Source organism: Mauremys mutica, chromosome 3 (assembly GCF_020497125.1).
Source record: "Mauremys mutica isolate MM-2020 ecotype Southern chromosome 3, ASM2049712v1, whole genome shotgun sequence".
Classification (NCBI taxonomy): domain Eukaryota; kingdom Metazoa; phylum Chordata; order Testudines; family Geoemydidae; genus Mauremys; species Mauremys mutica.
In genome coordinates this window covers 142,513,112-142,532,230 of record NC_059074.1, presented here as the reverse complement: position 1 = coordinate 142,532,230, position 19,119 = coordinate 142,513,112, and the positions used below count along the sequence as shown (strand labels likewise).

Sequence of the window (19,119 nt, the reverse complement as noted above, 5' to 3'; positions counted from 1 at the left end):
AGTGTGATCAGCCAGGCTAAGGCCTGCCCTGTCTGGATCTCTCAAGAAGCACTTGCCTGGAGGAGCCCAGACAAGCCACCCACACTGTCCCCCCCGGCTGAGACTGACCAGGCTTCTGCACCAGTCCTAGGCGGCTCAGCTCCCAGGAGAAAGGTGGGGCCCCATAGGCCTGGAGCCAGAGGTGCACTGGGGTCGTGCCAGGGGGCAAAGAGGAGCAGGGGGGTGGGGCCAAGGGGCATAGAAGAGCCCTTGGCCAGGCAGGGGGCAGGCCGAGAGAAGCAAGTGGTGGACGGGTGGAGCCAGTGGGGTCTTGGGGAGCAGTGCAAGTGGAGTAGGCCAGGGCCCCTTCTGAGCATGGGCCCGGCTCCATGGAGCCACTGGTGCCATAGTAAACCTGGCATTGAATCGGGTATATTTCTTTCCTCCTTTTCCATCCTCCTGGGACTGGAGAAAGGGTCCAATTCAGCAAGACTTAGTCCTAAAAGTAAGGCTTACTCTTATAAGTAGTACCACTGAATACTAGTTGGAGTGGCAGGATTGGGCCCTCTGATACAAACAGATATAGGAGACAAATCAGTAAGACTGAGGCGCAAAATATTAAATTTAACCTTATATAACATTAACAGGAAGCAAGCCTTTCACACCAATATAAAGTTGTTTTTATTTTGGCAGCAAGTTATTTCTGTAATTAAAGAAAGCTTTTCAGTCCTGTATCACTGATTTAGAAGAAACAGATGTAAAGTTTATGGGTAACAAATAATAGGAGACAGTACAATAAAAAGCATAAGGCATAAAGAATAACAATCAAATTAATTCCAGGAAAGCAATACTAACATCATTGCTTTAAAGTAGTGTTTAAAATATCATCATAGCTTAAAATCCCAATGCCTACACTAGAAGGTATTGTATATTAATGTCCCCCTTTTATGCTAAAGAGACAATAAAATGCTGAAAGCTTACATTTAGCACGGCTTTTTTCCCCCAATGTGCCCCTAATAAGATTTAGATCCCTTTGTAATGTACTGGATTTATGTATATAATCAAGTTTCACTTTAGCTGTTGACTCAGACAGAGAATATGGGACTTGCTAGTAGTAGCTAAGGGACTTTTCCATTAGTTCAAACAGCAGAGATCTGTATCTAAACATTATAAGCATATTCTTAATTTTATGCCTCAGCCACTCTAGTGGAACTACTCACATGCTTAAATTTAGGCATTTGCTTGAGAACCTTGATGAAGGACGAGATTTCTAGCAGCAGTGTGTGATTTGTATAGTAATTGTCTATCTTCAGCACCTGGAGCTGCAATCACAGTTGGACTGAGCTATTGACACATTTTGTGGAAAACAGGGGCCCTGTGAGCCCTATTCTCAAAGACGAGAGGCAAGAAAGGTCAGGTGGGTATCACAAATGGCAGGCTCAGTAGAGATGCAGCCAAGCCCACCAGAGAACAACACCCAATGGCAACTTTCTCCTTCCTCTTCTGATGGGAGAAGAGACCATGGCTATTGCCTTGTACCCTGCTGGCAGACTGGGAGCAACGAAGGGACTCTAACAGTATGTGTAGGTGTGGAAGGAATGCAGCAGGGACTGACAGACATAATTGAGCAAAAGGGAAATAATCATCACTTATTATGTTAAAAAAATGTTAAAATAAAGTTTGTTTTGGTTGCTTCTCTGCTCTGTAAGTTCAATACTAGTCTGGTCTATGAGCCCTCAGCTATGGCCAGATCATTATTACAATCACACCAGCAAAGTCTGAAAAGATTGAAATATACAGCCACTGAGTAATATTAGCATATGGAAGACACTAATCCATACTTAATTACAAACTCTCCTAGTGGCTCCCAAGAGAAAGAGCCCTCTGAGCCAATGAACAATTCCCCAATGCTCTCTCTGGGCCCTCTGACAAAGAAAGGAATGGAGCTATTCAAGAGCAACTCCATCTACTCCTGCTCAAGTTCTCAAGCAGGTCAGCAGCATATCATAATATTGAAGGCTACGTTGAGGAAGGGTTGGAAGTTGAACTCAAGCAGAAGATTGTAGGCTATTGAGCTACATTTTACTGAGAAGGGAGTATATGTGATCTTTGTGACTGCATTATGAACTGGTGCACTCAGTTGGGTGTTACTGCTGGACATATCATTTGTGAAATATTAAGATTTCCTGTACAGGAGGTTCCAAGCCTCTGGGCCACCATATCTGTTAGTCTACTGATGGAAGCAGCTGCCTGTAAGAAAGGAAGTTCATAGTTGCCATCACCAGGCCAGGAAGAGCATTAGCGTTGCCTTTTCCTGGCCCAGACAAACTCACAAATGCTTCCCCCACTCCCTTATAGTTTCAAGACCTAACTATAGACCTCTACCGGTTACTTGAGGCATCAGGCACCACTGTTTGGGCAAAAGCAACTGCAAGTCAAAGCAGCAGTAGCTGTGTGTTGTCAGTCCTGTGCTTCCTTTGTTGGGAATGCCCAACCACAGTTCCCATTTCCTGCTATATTTAAAAAACAGAAGGTGCAGTTGGTGGGCAACGACCTCCAAAAGAAAAGAATCCTTCACTGCTTGGAAAACACAAAAAAAGCTCTAAATAAATCAGTGGATTTGCTCTTGAGAGGCAGAGGCTTCGGGGCAGGACCCCAGGGCAGAGCCTGGGGAAGGGTGTTGGGTCCATGTTGGTGGGGGTGACGTCCTGGAGCGAGGGCGGGGTGTTCGGCACGTGTCGAGGGTGGAGTCCCGGGACAGGAGGCTGGGGCGGGGCCGGGGTTTGGGGGCGCGTTGGAGGGCGGGGTCTGGGCGCTGGCTCCCGGGATGTGTGATGGGGGGGCTCAGAGCCTCGACGCGGCCGCTCCTGATGTTTGGGCAGCGCGGGGCCGGGCGCTTGGGACAGCGGTAGGTGGCGCTGTGCTGGGAGGGGGCTGCTTAACGCCCTACGCTGCGGGGACTGATCATTGGCGAGGGGGCGGTTGTACGCATGCGCTCATGGACGGCGTCTCCAAACCGTGCCTATGCTACTGCGTCTGCGTGCACGTTGATGGGCACAGAACCAAACTGCGCCTGCGCTGGGGTGCAAGTCCCGCCCCCTCTGAAAGGCGTAAGGTGAGAGGGGAGCGGGGAGCGGGAGGGCGCGTGCTGGTCGTTACTGCGGAGGCGGCCGTTGTGATCAGTGACGCTGGTTGCTGGGCCGCGCGCCCCTGGGAAGGGGCCAGTGTCTCCGGGCTGCAGCGGGTAAACGGCGGGGTGACCGTTGTAGGCCCCCGGGTTATGATGCGGAAGTAGAATCTGTTTTCTGCTTCCGGGTCACGCTGTTGCTGCAGTTGGAGCGAGTGAGCTAGGCGGGGCCACGAGTACAAGGGGCGAAGCTTGGAAGCCGGGGGGGTCAACGTTGCAGGTTTCCCCCGCGCCCAGGCCCGTCACGTGCCCTCCCGGAATATGGTGGGGGTGGGAGGGTCACGTGTTTCACACGTGGCCCCGGCCCCTCACGCGGCGCTGGCCAGTGGCCGCGGGCGCGTTCCCGGGCCCACGTTCCCAACTGCTCGCGTGTCCGTTAGCGAGCGACTGGGAAAGCCAACGGCCCCGTTCCCCCTGGGCGGGTTCCCGCCTGATTCCCCTGCCTCCCACCTCCGCTGCCGGGCTCCCCGTGTGGCGGCCCTGGGCGCCAGCGGGCCGAGCGCGGTTCTTGCTGGCGTGGGGCTGTTCGCACCCGCCCTGTCAGGCCTTAGCGCCTTTGGTTGCAGACGAATCCGGGCCTCGGCTGGTGCCTGCAGCGCGCTGGGCCTCGGGCCGGCCGCTTGCAGCCCTGGCCTGGCCTGAGCCCAAGGCCGCGAGTGGCCGGACTTGGCCGCAGCGCAGCGCGTCTCGCCCTGGCCCTGTGTGGGGCCCCTCTCAGCTGGCACGGACCTGCCCTGCTTTCCAGCTCCCTGACCGCTGTGGGGCCCGCTGCATTGATTTTAATGGGAGCTACTTGGGGGCCTGGAACCGGCCGAGGAGAAAAGACACCAGGCAACAGCCAACTCTTAAAGCAAAAGTTGTTTTCAGCGCAGTAAATTCCAGATGTTAAAGGTGACTGGCCCGCCACCTCTTCAGGTGCCAGCAACTGCAGCAGTATAGTCAATAGACCAATAGTCAAGCTGAAGAGGGTGCAGGTGGAGCAGTGAGGTCTAGCACCCATTTAACTACTGATGTCACGTCATGCATGGAACCCTGCCTAGGAATATGGCTCAGATAAACGTTGAGCGTTATATTTAACCATCCAGAGCATTACTTCTGTAAAATTTCCTTTTAAATATATAAAAAGGATCTAGGGGGAAAAAAATAAAAACCTATAGGCTTCTAGGTAACATGCTAAATGCCACTTGTCAGGCCTGATCCAGCACCCACTGAAGTCAATAGGAACTCCCATGGACTTTGGATATTAGATTCATCTCTAGTCAGTACATTTGAGGCATTCCACACTTGCAGTACTCCAATGGACCCCAGATGAAGATGTTTAATCACTTAAGAATAAGCAGAAATTCTTAAGGTATCTTTATTATAATTTTAGTTTTAGTTAAAGAATGAAAATGTTAGCATCTCTGTAGTAAAATGCTTATCCTCATCTTTTTAGAAGTTAGACATGGAACCTGTTGCAAGGAAGATCTTCAAAGGAGTTTTACTTTTGGAAGTGGCTGGGATTGCTGGAGCATATTTTCTATTTCACAGAATGGACACAAATCAAGGTAATAAAGTGGTTTTAGAAATTACTCCTGATGGTGGGTACCAACATTACTTATAAGAAAAGTGGAACAATTAGTAGAGAGTGGATAAGGTAGCAGAATGTTGATTCCCTAAATTAAAAAGTTGAAACCTCTCTTCACATCCTTGTTTCTACTCTCTGTTTTCTGTAAACAAAGTAGTTGTGAAGAAACCAACTGTGCATGTAATATTGGGGTGAGGGAGACTGTATTTAAGAGGACAGATAATTTACTGGGCTATGTCCCAAGAACTTAGCCTAATAGTAAATGATTGAGACTTATTAGGTTAGATGTATACTGAGGTAGTGAGGTGTAGGGGTGGGGGGGAATAGAACCATCATGAGAACTTCTGTTTGAGCAGTCTGTATATTAACTGTCTAACAGATGAGATCTGATTAGTAATCTGTGGTGGAATTATTACCTCCCCAAAACACCTTACCCTAAGGACAGGGACAAGGTTTCAAGTAGGAAAAAAAGTCATCTAAGCATTTGTTGCTGAAAGATTGTATTGGTGAAAAAGAAATTGTTCATCTATTAGATTATTCCTGAGGGAATTCTGTGCCAAAAGAATAAAAATTATGTGCACAATATTTTAAAGTTATGCAAATTGTGTCAATAAATGGGGAGGCTCCTGCATGGCAGTGGGGAGTACAGGCCACTGGTTGCATGGAGGTGGGAGATCACCCTGCAGTGTGTGCCCCCCGGACACAGATTTGGTGGTGAAGACCTTGACACAGCGCAAGGGCTAGGCCTGCCCCTCTGTACCAGGCGTGGGCAGGCAGGCTCAGCCCAGCAAGATCCAAATGTGGAGGGATCCAGGTGTGGGTTGAGAGGGTTTGGTGTGAGCAGCCCAGTTGGTGTCTGGGTGCATGGGCAAGGGGACTGGGCAGGGGGGTACAGGTGAAAGTGGTTGGGGCTCAGCAGGGGGTGGGTCGGTGCTGGGGGGGGAGTGAAGCTTGGTGGGTTGGAGATCAGGGTGCAGGGGTGGGGTCTAGGTGCAGGGATAAGGCTTGGTGGGAGGGTCTAGGTGCAGGGGGCTCCAGCTGCAAGGGGTGAGGCTCAGCATGGGGGTTTGGGTTGTGTGCAGAATTCCCCCAGCAGTAATCTATAGTACGTAAAATATGAGAGAGAGACTAAATTAGGGCCTGGAGAAACCTCACTCTGCCCAGGACAAAGCCTAGCTCACATCAACTGAGCCCTCAGACCAGATTCACTGTCCTATAAGGCTCTCCCAGGAGAATTTTATACTGCCACCCATTACTCTAGTACAGGAGTCGGCAACTGTTGAGAAGTGGTGTGCCAAGTCTTCATTTATTTACTGTAATTTAAGATTTTGCATGCCAGTAATACATTTTACATTTACTGGGGCTGGCAGACAGAACTCCAGACTGGCAGCGGGCTGAGTGGGACCGGCAGCGGGGGCAGCAGACAGAACCCCAGACTGGCCGGGCTGCTGGTCTGGGGTCCCAGCCGCCGATCCTGCTCAGCCTGCTGCTGGCCCGGAGTTCCGTCCAGCAGTGGGCAGGACACTGGCTGGCAGCAGAGTGCCACTAAAAATCAGCTCATGTGTTGCCTTTGGCACCCATGCCACTGGTTGCTGACCTCTGCTCTAGTATCTGAGTACTTTCCAAATAAAATCAGAATGAGAATTTTTCTGTTATCTAGAGAGATGTGACTTATGGCACACCTTTTTCTAGGAGGACCCCCCTCCCCCCAACATGCTATAAAAACTCCACAGCCCACCTGTGCCACAATAACTGGTTTTCTGCATACAAAAGCCAGGGCTGACATTACCAGAGGGGCTTCCATGAAACTAAGTTGCTCGGGCTTCTGCTTCAGCCCCAAGTGATGGGGTTCAGCGCCCTAGGGTTCAGCCTCACATGGTGGGGCTTTGGCTTTCTAACCTGGCCCCCAGCGAGGCTAACACTGGCCCTGCTTGGCAGACCCCCTGAAACCTGCTTGCGGCCCCCTCTAAGGCAGTGTTTCTTAACCAGTTTGTGGGCTGGTGCAAGTCCCCAAGTTTAGGAAGGCAGCAAGCCAGTATCAAAAAAGGTTGAGAAACACTGCTCTGGGGGATGCTCAGTACTTAAACTTGTAATAAACTTGGGACAAGCTCTTTGGCTCAACCCTCCCTTTAAAAAGCTTTAGATTCCACAACCTCCTTGATTTTAGGAGAGAGAAGTTTTTGTATCTCTTTTGCAAAAGGAAAGACTTTTCACTGTTAACCTTAAGAGCCAGATGTTCAGAGGGACCCATCAGGCTTTTCTTGCCTATTTCACTAGTGGGGATAGGCTCAAAGTGTCTCAACTTGTAAATAAAAGTAGCTCAAATGTGGTGTTTGATGAACACTGAAAAATCTTGAAATTAAATTACACACTATTTAATGGTATCTAACTAAAGACTAAGAAAGCTGCCTTTAGAATACAAAAACAACCATTCCATTGGTGCAATTCTTTTTGAGAATAGTTGTAATTTTTTCTTATTCCCTTATCAGATTTTAGGCATACAATGAACAGGAGATTTCCATCCATTCTGGAAGGTAAGTTACTTCTTGCCAACTAAAAGAAAACACTTGATAAAGCTCGTATGTCCTTTTGGCAGTGAATTATCTTCTAGTTTTGTATTGTTGCTAAATGTTTTTCATAAGTGCAGAGGTTGTAAAACGTACCTTTAGCTAGAGACAATTCTAGTGATCTTTTTTTCCTACTCGGAATCAGATGAATACAAAGCCAATAAAATTAGACCTAGACATTCAGATGCACATAAGAGGAACAGATGACACTGATGCCTTTTCTTATATGTTTTCACAGTTTATTACAAAAGCAATGAATGGGCTGGAGTTTATGGAATAAAGGAGAAGGACCAACTGAAATGGCAAAGCAGCAAAAATTAGAAGTAAGTAAAAACAGAAGCAGTGTAAAACAAAATGTGTCATTCATTTTCTTGACTTTTTGCCTTTGTGTTTATTTTTCAGGCCTTTGTGTTTGAACTGTTTTTTCTTCTTGATAATATTTTTCACATCTCTGTTGTGGAGCCAATTATCACGCTCTGCTTCCCACTTGAGCTGTTTGACACCTACAAGGGAAGAGGAGGAACATGACAAATAAGAGGTGGAGGATAAGTGATGTATCCTTTGAATAAATAAATTCATAGAACAGCAATAAAATGTGAACCATTGGATTTTTCACCTCAAGACATTTTTCCATTATGCAGAAACTATTATAACCTGGAACCTTTTGGACCTGTTGCAAAGGCACAAATTTTAAAATTGCTTTCATTGCATTTTTCCATTATGCAGAAACTATTATAACCTGGAACCTTTTGGACCTGTTGCAAAGGCACAAATTTTAAAATTGCTTTCAATAGTTTGCCTTAACACTATTGTTTAAGTAGAAATACTCAGTGTCTAGAATGGGAGATATCAATTTTTTTATACTAGAGAAATGATGCAAAGAATACAAAGCCTTAATTATACTCAACACAACAGGTTTTATCTGATTGATAAAAAACCTACTTTTCAAAGTGGGGTTACACAGATGTAGATTTGTGGGGGGGGAATTGTTTTTGCTCCATGTACACCAAAGCTGGGGAGTGGTGTGTTTGGCTAAACCTTAGTTACATCAGCTTTTATATCAGAAAAATTCCCATTGGGGAGAAAGTTATATGCCTCTAGAAGTTTAAAACCAGTTAAGCTATATAATTTATAATTAGATATTTAATGATGCAAGTCAAAAGCTGCATATCATGCTGTGACTAAGAATACAATTAAATCTAGACTAGGGTGAGAGTCCTTAAAAACAAGTACTGTTGTATTATACATCATGTACCTACATGAAATAAAGTTATACAGGAGCAGTGGCTCAGTTATCTTTTTTTGTGGATTAAGTTAAACTTTGTGTATTCAATTTAAAATGGAAGTTATTTTTAAAAATATCAACTAAGCAATGAAATTGTTAATATCATAAGGATTGTGCATAGGTACCTATTCAAATAAGGTAAGGGCATAGTTTGTTTATAGAAGATGTAACTTCACTTACTTGCATTATCTTTGTTAGCCATTGCATTCATACCAATGTTATCAAACTTGGATGTAACATTTTCATCCAGAAGAGTGCCAAACTTTAAAGAAAGAGAAATATTAGTATTTTGTTTATGGAAAGATATAGCCAGGCACTGTGTGAGATCAAACATTTTTTCTTAATTATATATACTAATCAGACTTACCTCTTCTGCGGCAGCAAGCATGCTGGTGTCTTTGAGTTTTCTTTTCTTTTGCTGCTTTGATCCTTCAAATAAAGTTTTATTGAAAATTGTAATCAACAGCTAAGATTCTACATTCTCCCAGGCACCATGACCAGACAAAAAAAATTCATCCTTTAACAACACTGTCCAAAGTATCTGATTTCTATTAGCTCCTAGAAAAGCATCTATTTAATACATTTAAGTAACTAGAATGTAACTAGAAGATAGACATCGTCCATTATTTCACTGCAGGGAGAGATGTGAACAGAGTGCTTAATAATGTAATACATATATTGTAATAGCAACCTAAGGACCCAATCAGGATCAAGGCCCCCTAGTGCAAGGTGTTGTACAAAGACATAGTCCCTGTCCAGTACAGCTTACAGCTGAAGACAAGTAAAAGATGAAGGGTCAAGGGAGAGGGCTATAATCCAAAATTTTCATATACCTGTTAGTATTTATAATAATGAAAGTGTTAATTATCTGATCTCTATCTGTCCCTCAAGCAGTCATTAATTGGCTGACTTCGAATCAGTGCTGCAGCAGAAATGTGTCCTGAGAGTAATAACTTTTGGAGCCATTCAGGGAGAAGATTTTCAGTAGCACCGACTAGCACACAGAAGGAACTGATCTTACAAAAGTAGTCTGCTAGTGTTTGTAACAAATACACTAGAAGGTTTAAAATCTACATAGTTTAGTATAAAAAAGAGGGATTAGTTCTCAGAGAGAAGGGATGGCTGATAAAATGAGGGATTATGTGCTAGTATTTTTGTTTTCCTCCCCAAAAGGATTGCCTCAGTAAAAGCATACAGAATCTGAGCCTAATAACTCAGACCCTACTAAATTCACAGCCATGAAAAACATGACACGAATTGTTAAATCTGGTCTTTTGTGTGCCTTTACCCTGTAAGCCCCAGTAAAATCTGTGTAAACCAGTGTTTCTCAAATGGGGAGTCCAGACCCAAAAGGGAGTTGCACGCGGTCACAAGGTTATTGATCCTGGTACTACCACCCTTACTTCAGAGCAGGGCAGCTGGAGAGTGGCTGCTGCTGGCCAGGAGCCCAGCTCTGAAGACAGTGCCCTGCCAGCAGCAGAGCAGAAGTAAAAGTGGCAGTACCATACCATGCCACGCTTACTTCTGTGCTGCTGCTATCAAAGCTGGGCAGCTGGAGAGTGGCAGCTGCTGACTGAGGGCCCAGCAGTTTTGGTGGGAGTTAGGAACAGCCTCCATTCCCAAGGTGTTCATTACCCTGAGGTTCTACTGTATGTTTTTAGCTCTCAAACTTTAAGGGGTGGGATATGTTGACTCTTTAATACACACATCCTTTAACCAAAATATTAGTCATCAGGGTTAAAGAGTTAGTCTAATTAATAATCCCTTCTCTTCAGATGCTCAACTTTCACTTAGTTCTTATGATGTCATTATTTCTCCATCTTTCCAGTCATCAAAACCTGAATTTCTGTTGTACACAACAAGCAGATTTTTAACAAAACAACTTTAGATAAACTTTATACGTCAACAAAGTAGCAAGAGGGTTCAACCTTTTTTGCAGGTTGCTTTTAAGATCTAAAGCAGTGATACTCAGACTTCAGTGGTTCAAGACCATAATTAGTGATCAACACTACCCAAAAGAGCCACAGTAGTGTGAATTCATTGTTTCATTTACAATAGTAATTAACATTCATATTTAAGTAGTATGACAAAATACTTGGTCAGTCATTTTGTTGTGAGAATATATAAAACTAAGTTATTTTATCAACTACAATGGGTTAACATATAAAAGCATCCTGATTAATAATTAAATCAGTGTTTTAATATGTTCTGCACAGAGCCATAGGCAGCTCCCAAGCCTCAGTCTGAATATCACTGATATAAAGCAACAGTGTAAAGCTGTCGGATGCTGTAGGATTTTTTTTTTTTGAGTGGAAGTGGAAAAAAGACACCCCACCTGTTGAATTAATTCACACGCTTTCCATGCCTAACACTCAATTTATATCAAATTTGCATTATAGTTTGTATTTTAGTTTTGTTTTCATTACCAGCAGCAGGCCACAGCTCTAGAAGAATCTGAGGAAGCCATAGATTCCCTTTTTAAAGAAATCTAGACTACAACATAGGGAGGTCAGTAGCACAAACTTGTGCTGCATGTAGTGTATCCAGATACAATGCAATCTGCTCTACATATATCTGCTAATTCAACTCAACCTTAACAGCCTCTTAAGAGGCATCACTAATACTCAGTTGTACCAGACTGACTGGATTTGTGATATGTACAGGGGTGAGAAATTCATTTTCACTAAAATGGAATTTGAACTCATGTTTCCAGAGGCACAAGATCAGTGCACTAACCCCATACAACACAAAGCCCTCCACCAGTCCATATACTTCTCACAGCATACATTTGTATTAACCTTTCTCAAACTTTAAATGCAAATATATTCTTACCTTCAAATGATCCAGCAAAATCAGTATCTTTTTTTCTCTTGCCTTTTTTACTGACAGATTTGACCTGATCTTTACTGTTTACATCTATTATCAAGGAAAACCAAATAGATCACTTATAATTTGCACAATATACACGCTATTTAAAACATTAACTACGAAGACTAACATGTCCATTAACGCACATTTGCCCCATTATTCTGTTGAGCTTGCTCTTAGAAAACATTAAAACCATGATGGACATACTCAAATTTTTAATTTAAACCCACAGATCCTGGGAAATGCTAAGTTAAGTTTTTCATGCCAGCTTTAAATGCCTCTTTTGCCTACTACTACAGCATGGAAGACATTAAATAAAGCACTCATCTCAGCACAAAAGTTCAAAAGAAACGTTGCATTATGTAAAATGTATATATTTGATGAACAGTGTGGTATGTTGTTAGGCTTGGAAAGATTAGATTTTTATCCGTAATAGTCAAATGTTTTTACTGGACACACAAATCAATGAAAAAATATTTCTATTGGTAACACCTACTGTCATTAAAGTTACTGTTTCATCCCTCCCATGATTTCCCACAACTATGAAAATTTAAAATCGATAAAAATGGGAAAAAATGCTTTAAATTGAACATAGATATTACCTGTTGAAATTATAAAGAAAAATAAAATTCCACCAAGCTAATACAGTAACTCCTCACTTAATGTTGTAGTTATGTTCCTCAAAAATGCTACTTTAAGCACAATGATTTAAGTTAATCCAATTTCCCCATAAGAATTAATGTAAAAGGGGGGGTTAGGTTCCAGGGAAATTTTTTTTTGCCAGACAAAAGACATACACACACACAGTATAAGTTTTAAACAAGTCATTGCTGTGTAGACAGTATTAAATTGAGGTGGTGAAGTCAGCGGGTGGAATATTTCCCAGGGAATGCCTTACTGCTAAATGATGAACTAGCACTCGGCTGAGCCTTCAAGGGTTAACACATTAATGTAGCCTCACACTGTACAAGGCAGCACAGCACAGAGAGAGAGAGAGACTGTGTGTCTGTGTGTCACATGCGTTGCCCCTTTAAGTACGCTGACCGCATGCTAACTACACTGCCTTTTTAAGTAGATCAGCAAGTTTAGACAGCAGCTGCTGCCAGCAAGCTCCCTATCCTGAGCCCTGTCATGTCTCCCCCTCTCCCCCCCCGCTCTGTGGGAATGGGGTAAAGGACAGGGGGCAGGAGTTAGATGACACCCTGACATTAGCAGCGCTCTTCTCCCCACCCCAAACAAGCAGTAGGCTCCCAAGAGCAGCTACAAGGCAAAGTGCAGGAGCAGCACATGGCAGTGGTGGGAGGGACAGCTGAACTGCCCAGCAATTGCTAGCCTGCTGGGTAGTTGCTGCATAGGGAACTTAGGGGGGCTGCCAGTCCACCCTGGTTCCAAGCACCCACCAGCTAGCTCCAAGGACTGCTGTTTCTGCAAGCAGTGGACAAAGCAGGTGGCTGCCAAACAATGTTATAAGGGAGCATTGCACAACTTTAAACGAGCATGTTCTCTAGTAGATCTGCAACGAGACAACTTTACATGAGGAGTTACTGTATATTATGTAGTAGTGCCCATATGAAAGACAGACATTAAAATCTATCTGAATAGGTTATTTTACTCCCTGATCATACTCCCTGACCTCAACAAGCCAATATAAACGGTCCCTTAATCTCATATGTTTCTTGACATTGTAAAGTGGTTTCCATATAAACAATCTCTCTGATAACGTAACCCGGGATCAGGTTAAGTCACAGCTTCAGATTCTTATGATAGAAAAATAAAATTATTAGGCACAGGAATTTTTGTTGTTGTGCTAAATACAATTACAGGAGTCACAAATAGTTACTTATTAACCACTAATTTAAAAACATTAATTGGTCTCTAATTAACCAGTGGAAAAGTTTAATGAATGTTGATTCAAATCATGCATACCTAAAACTAGAATTTGCCAAACACTGATTGATTTATTATTTTTCCTTCGTGCCGCATAATGGTCACTATGTAAGTTATTTGTGTCATTTGGTTTTTGGAGGTTTTTTGTTTTATTTTGAGTGTGCAGAGAATAGTGTATCTAGGTTTGTGAAGTATTTAAGACCAAGTTTTCAAAGATGTGTGCTTAAAATTAGGCACCTAATTCTATATTTAGACTCCTAAATAAGAGTGGCCTCATTTTCAGAGATAATAAATACCTGCAACTCACTGCCTTCAATGGGAGCTTCTTGGACAAAGAGTGACTTCAGTGGAAGCTGCTGGTATCTCAGCATCTCTGAAAGCCAGGCCTCTGATTTAGGTCCCTATACATGGATTTAAACACCTAATCTATGCAACCAAATTTTAAAAAGTATTTTATGCTTCAATGCTGGTAATGAATGTTACCTTACCTGGACTGTTGTCATCCTCTGATACATCCATAAATGCACCTCCCTCTTCATCAATGTCATCTCCAAACTCTTCATCCATACTTCCCAGGGAGACTACTTCATCATCCATCTCATTGAATTCATCTTCATCATCAGAATCTTCCAAGTCATCACTGCATTCCTCATCTCTTTTGCTTTTCTTACCACCCTGGGGCTTGTTTTTTATATTACTAAAATACACAATAATACTCAGCACTTCCATCCTCGTTAGATGTCTATAGATAACACCCACCTATTTCAAAGTGCTGTACTAGGAAGTTAAGAATCATTACAAAGAATTTTAAAAGTAACCCATGGCGTAATCAATTGGCACTCACAGAATATTAAAAATACATCAAACTGAATTTAACACAAGGAATGTTGCTAAAAATCCACCCGATTTAAAAGGTCTGAAAAGAATCCTGTGATTAAGGTACTCTTTTGACAGCAGCTAGATGTCTTGTTATATGTTCTAATGGTCCCAGTTCATTTTCAGAAATCCTTGTTGAGCTGCTTTCAAAGACACTTCCAGAAGCCTTAGCAGGCCTATTAAATGGAAAACTGAGAATCTGACCTAGTATAGCACTTTAATGGAATAAAGGAGGGGAACTGACCCATCCTGAAACAAGGTTGGGGGGGGAGGGGGTTTGGTGAGGGGAATGGTGGGGCAAAGAGGTGGTAACGAAGAAGAGTTTGAGAGGGAACAAGATCTGGATCAAAGTTTTTCATGGTTTACTACAAATTTAAGCTATAATTTCCCCCTCTCCTCCCAAAAGAAATTTCAATTTCTTTAGTGAATTTTAAAAGTACATTTCAAATAAAATTGCATATTCAATCATTAATGGAGCCAATGAGTTGCTGGGAATTAAGTTATTTAACTCTGGACTTCTACCATGGGATCAGAATCCCAGTTTTTAGATTTCATACATCATGTATCATTCCAACTTATGATTACACTCACTAGCATTATCTGACCATGAAACCGGAGACCATGAAAACCAAGAAGATACAGACTTGCTTGCTGGATCATTCTATGATATAAATAAATAAAGTGCCCAGCCTCATGCTTTCTGGGCCAAGTTGCAAGTGCCATAGCATCAGCATGCTCAACCCAGGGGGAGGTGGAAGAGAGTCACGCAGCGTTCAACAATGACGCCTTGTGCAAAATGATACTGAGCAGGGTTGACTTTCTTCAAAAAGTTCCATCTAGTGTGTCGAGTAAAAATCTGTAGGAGCGGCACTGAATTAGTACAGAAGGAGCAGAATCAAGAATCTTACCCAGCAAAATCAATGTCATCCTTGCTAACAGTATCAAAGTAACTGTCACCTTCAAATGAGTCTGAAAGAAAAAAATGGGGAATTTTCTTTGTTATTGCAACACAAAGCAAAGCGAAATATTTTGAAGTTATTTAATAAATAGACTGAATGCTCATCCATTTTCTCAAGCATACATTGTTTACATTTATTGACTCATCAAGGAAGAATCCCAGTAGATTTTACTTCTACGGAAAACTGGCCAATTAACTTACATACCATTTAACACACACACACACACACACACACCGAGTCATAAGGCATTTCATAATGCAAAAACAATAGCATAGTAAAAATTTTGAAAGATAATTCCTTTGCACTGGAGAAACAGCTTTTGTTTAAAGAGTTATCTTAAAATTCATTTTGTCTATTTTCTGGCTAGTGTGCAGAGAAATATACAAAAATCCTTCCCCCACCTCAGCATCACATAATAAAATAGTCCCCTATGATTCAGACTCTTCTCTTGTGACACCCATAACCAAGGTGTGCAGAATACAGGGAATACTGCAGGGATTGCACATTCGACTCTGGATTAAGAGTATCCACCACAATCCATCACAGAGAAGCAAAACAACCTTGGACTTTAAAGGCCACTGCCACTGATGGAATTTAGGAATATAGATCTAAACAAGGGAAGACACCAACTTAGAACAATGACGTCAAAAAAAAAAAACTGACACCTTTCTCTCAAGGAACTGAAGTCCTCTTCCTATAAATCCTTGACTGAAGATAGGCTGGCAAAGAAAAGTTAACACAAGGGTGCCTTGGATCCATGCCTCAAAACTCGTGAAGCAAATGGCCTAACATTAGAGGCAGACTGTTCATTAAAAAGACCAATGATAAAACACAAAAGGGATCAACAAAAAGTTACAGATACTTTGTTATAATTAGGACTAAATTCTCAAAATGTTGGTCTAAGTTGCACAAGCAAAATATGAAGCTGCAAATTAAAGTTGCAGCATGCACAGACAATCTTAAAGTCTAGAGCAGAAACTTACACCAAGTTCAAAAGAAAGAGCAGTCATGTAGCCATATGCAGCCATTGGCAGAGATGCATAATCACATTACACAGATTCCTCACTATAGACAACTGAATAAGTAAAAAAATAGTCCACCAAGGAACAGCCTGTGCAGACTACTAAGTGCTGAGAGTGCTTTACTACTATGAAAATACAGCCTTACCCAGTATTCTTTCAAATTCATCATCATCTACATCTTCCACGCTTTCTTCCTCCACTGGACGTTTTCGTTTCTCTTTATCAAGTTTTTTATAAAATCTGAAATATTTAAAAAGTTCTCTGCAATCAAACACTACATTACTGATGTGGCTTTATTAAAATCATTGTGTCCTAGGAACACAACATGAATTACATGCATTGTATATAAAGTCTGCCAGCTATCACTTAAGTATCAGTTAATGGTTTCAAATATGGATCACAATTCAAAGATTTATAGTTCGTTTATTTTTCAATTTTTAAAAAAGTGTAAAATGGTGAAGTGATGTAAGATTTAAAGCAGTGAAAATGCCTGGATTGTGGTTTCAGAAGCTTCTCTGATCACTGTGAATTTAAAAAATGACAGGAACAATACACATATGATGTGTGTGATTAAATTAACATTGTCAACTTGAAGTCCAGTTGATTGGGAAAAAAAGTTTAAAAGTAGTTTCAGGTACTATGCTTTCCCCCTGATTTCGTCTGCCAGTTTTTTTGGCTTTAGTCTCAGTTACCTCAGTTACCTATTTTTAAAAACATTTTCCTCTCCTTTATTGCAGCATGAAAGATCCACACAAATAAGAGGGAAAAGTGACTAGATATGGGGAGAAAACATGAATTTTACTACACAAAGCATTAGCAAAAGTGCATAAAGTAAACTGAAGAAATAAACATTCTCTAATCTTAAAGTTATAATAATCGTAGGTGTTACTTGTAACAATAATTAATATTTTTTTCAGGCAGAAGTGTGATTTTTAAGTTGGTGTCTCTAATATCAGGGTCCCATCTAGGAAAAGCTTCTGATGTCACTGAAACTTGTGCACAGTTTTGCACTGACATGAAAATAGTTTGGAATAGTGATTTATCAAGAGAGAACGCAACGGATCTCCCATAGTTGTGTTAACAGGAGCGTTCCATTTGCTACTATTTACAATTAAAATTAAACCACAAAAGCCAAATTCAGAGTGAATATCAATAAAGAGATACTGCCAAGTTCAGCCCAAATTTCAGGTTTAAGAAAAACAAATGTTTGCAAAACCTGAGACCACTAGAAAAGATTCTATGAATTAAGAAAAAAATCCAATGAAAAGTTTTTTTTTTAAAAGATATTCCTCATGCAATGTTTGTAATTCAAGCACTAGCATTGTGAGCATATGATAACCTGAAAATAAAACAGACTATAAATAGAGGAAAAACGGTGAAAAACACAAAAATTATACAAATACCATAAACAGCTACCAGTTAGATTTTTTTTATTGTTCCATTTTAATAAATCAAGTTATCAGTAACATATATTTTAAAATAGACTCAATCAACTTCTTGTGCCTAGGTATTACAGCACACAGGTTATTCGTGATCAACCAGTGCTTGCAACTCCATGCTATTAAGTCAATTAAGTGATGTTAGTAGCAGACTGTAATTTTGAATGGCTTTCCTTATAATTTTAAGATTATGTTATTACTGCCGTCTAAAATATTTTTCACAACTTTCAGTATTCCACACTGAGCAAGGAAAGATCCATCATTTCATTACATAAATCACTTGAGCTAATCCAAATCCTCACAAACTTCTCAGAGTAAATATGTCAGGACAAATTTACAAATTCTAGTTCTTTTTCTAAAGAGTTCCATTTCAGAAACAAAGCTTGTTAAGAGTATTCAGAAATATTTAGTTACCTGTGGAAAAACACTTCATCCACTGGGATTTTACTTTCATCTTGGGCAAGGAATTCCTTACTGTTGACTGAAAAAATAACAGACCTGGCTTTATGCTTTGCTTCACTAAAGGGACAAGATTTTATAGCAAGTTGAATATCATTATATAACATTTATGTTTTGTTATGAAAACACTACAGTAAAATTGTTCCCAAACTAAATTTCTGATATATGGTGTATCTCCTCAATTTCTTAAAATAAGAACTTTGCTATATTTACTATTTAAAATGGTAAAATGTGGGCTAACATTCCACCCTACCACAATTCACAGGCATTAGCCCTAACTATCCCCTGGATCCTCATCATTTCTATATGTTAACTAGAGTTAGTAACAACCCAGTATGGGTGTATGTAAAAAAAAGTTTGGCGGTGGGATAGACTTGGGAAACCTGTAACCTCCGCATTTCTCCCACCACACAAATGAATCCTCCTCACCCTCCTCCTATGAGCAAAAGCTCTTCAGCAGCTGGCCAAAAAGGAGTGATTGGAGCATGATCAAGCATCCCACCACTTCCAAAGTCCAGCACTAATGATGGTGGGGAAAGAAGGATAAGAATCTGCAGGTGCTCAACAGGCACTAAAGCCCCCTCCACCAGAGATGGCAAAAAGATCTTGTGCCTGGATTAGGAAGGAGACCAATGGTGACAAGCACCTCACTTCCTCCTGCCACACAACCTCCACCCCAAAAAACATTCAAGAGGAGACAAGAAGAGCCATGTCCCGTTTCATTGCATGCAGAAAGCAGCCTGCTCCCTCTGGTAGAGAGAAATGTCACAGCATCTTAAGCCATATCATGGCCTCAGTAGTGAAGTCAAGCGAGATGATTGTTTCAGATAAAAGCAGGTGATGGAAATGGATTTCTGACAATCAAGGTTACAGGGGAAAACAATGTACAGTGGAACACTAGTAAATTAACTGCTCACAAATACATAGTTTTCAATTTGCTAGGCTGGCCTGATTGCAATTTTTATTAGCTGTATTCCTGCATGGGAGCACTGGTTTCCAGAGGTCCAAATCACAACTGCTTTTC

At 41.7% G+C, this 19,119-nt stretch overlaps 2 protein-coding genes across 10 annotated transcripts in view; one reads left to right on the top strand and one right to left on the bottom strand.

Annotated features, from left to right (window-relative positions):
* The first annotated feature begins 2,835 nt into the window (after positions 1–2,835).
* CEBPZOS (CEBPZ opposite strand) lies at positions 2,836–8,580 on the top strand. Of its 8 annotated transcripts, XM_045009330.1 has the most exons (6): positions 3,131–3,223; positions 4,358–4,517; positions 4,605–4,713; positions 7,223–7,267; positions 7,539–7,623; positions 7,703–8,580. In XM_045009330.1, the coding sequence occupies exons 3-5, from the start codon at positions 4,611–4,613 to the stop codon at positions 7,619–7,621; spliced, it is 231 nt and encodes a 76-aa protein (XP_044865265.1). In that variant the 5' UTR covers positions 3,131–3,223; positions 4,358–4,517; positions 4,605–4,610; the 3' UTR covers positions 7,622–7,623; positions 7,703–8,580. The 8 variants fall into 8 exon arrangements, with proteins under 8 accessions (XP_044865270.1, XP_044865263.1, XP_044865267.1 ...); XM_045009335.1 differs by lacking the exons at positions 3,131–3,223; positions 4,358–4,517 and adding an exon at positions 2,836–2,887; XM_045009328.1 differs by lacking the exons at positions 3,131–3,223; positions 4,358–4,517 and adding an exon at positions 2,919–3,094.
* CEBPZ (CCAAT enhancer binding protein zeta) overlaps positions 7,523–19,119 on the bottom strand; it is a 25,482-nt gene continuing 13,885 nt past the window's right edge. For both annotated transcript variants that reach the window (XM_045009311.1, XM_045009312.1), the window contains exons 9-16: positions 18,051–18,117; positions 16,343–16,437; positions 15,125–15,185; positions 13,829–14,037; positions 11,418–11,501; positions 8,953–9,014; positions 8,766–8,847; positions 7,523–7,803 (exon numbers count right to left, since the gene is read on the bottom strand). In XM_045009311.1, coding sequence (XP_044865246.1) covers positions 7,664–7,803; positions 8,766–8,847; positions 8,953–9,014; positions 11,418–11,501; positions 13,829–14,037; positions 15,125–15,185; positions 16,343–16,437; positions 18,051–18,117 — 800 coding nt within the window. In that variant the 3' untranslated portion in view covers positions 7,523–7,663. The remainder of the gene's footprint in view (positions 7,804–8,765; positions 8,848–8,952; positions 9,015–11,417; positions 11,502–13,828; positions 14,038–15,124; positions 15,186–16,342; positions 16,438–18,050; positions 18,118–19,119) is intronic.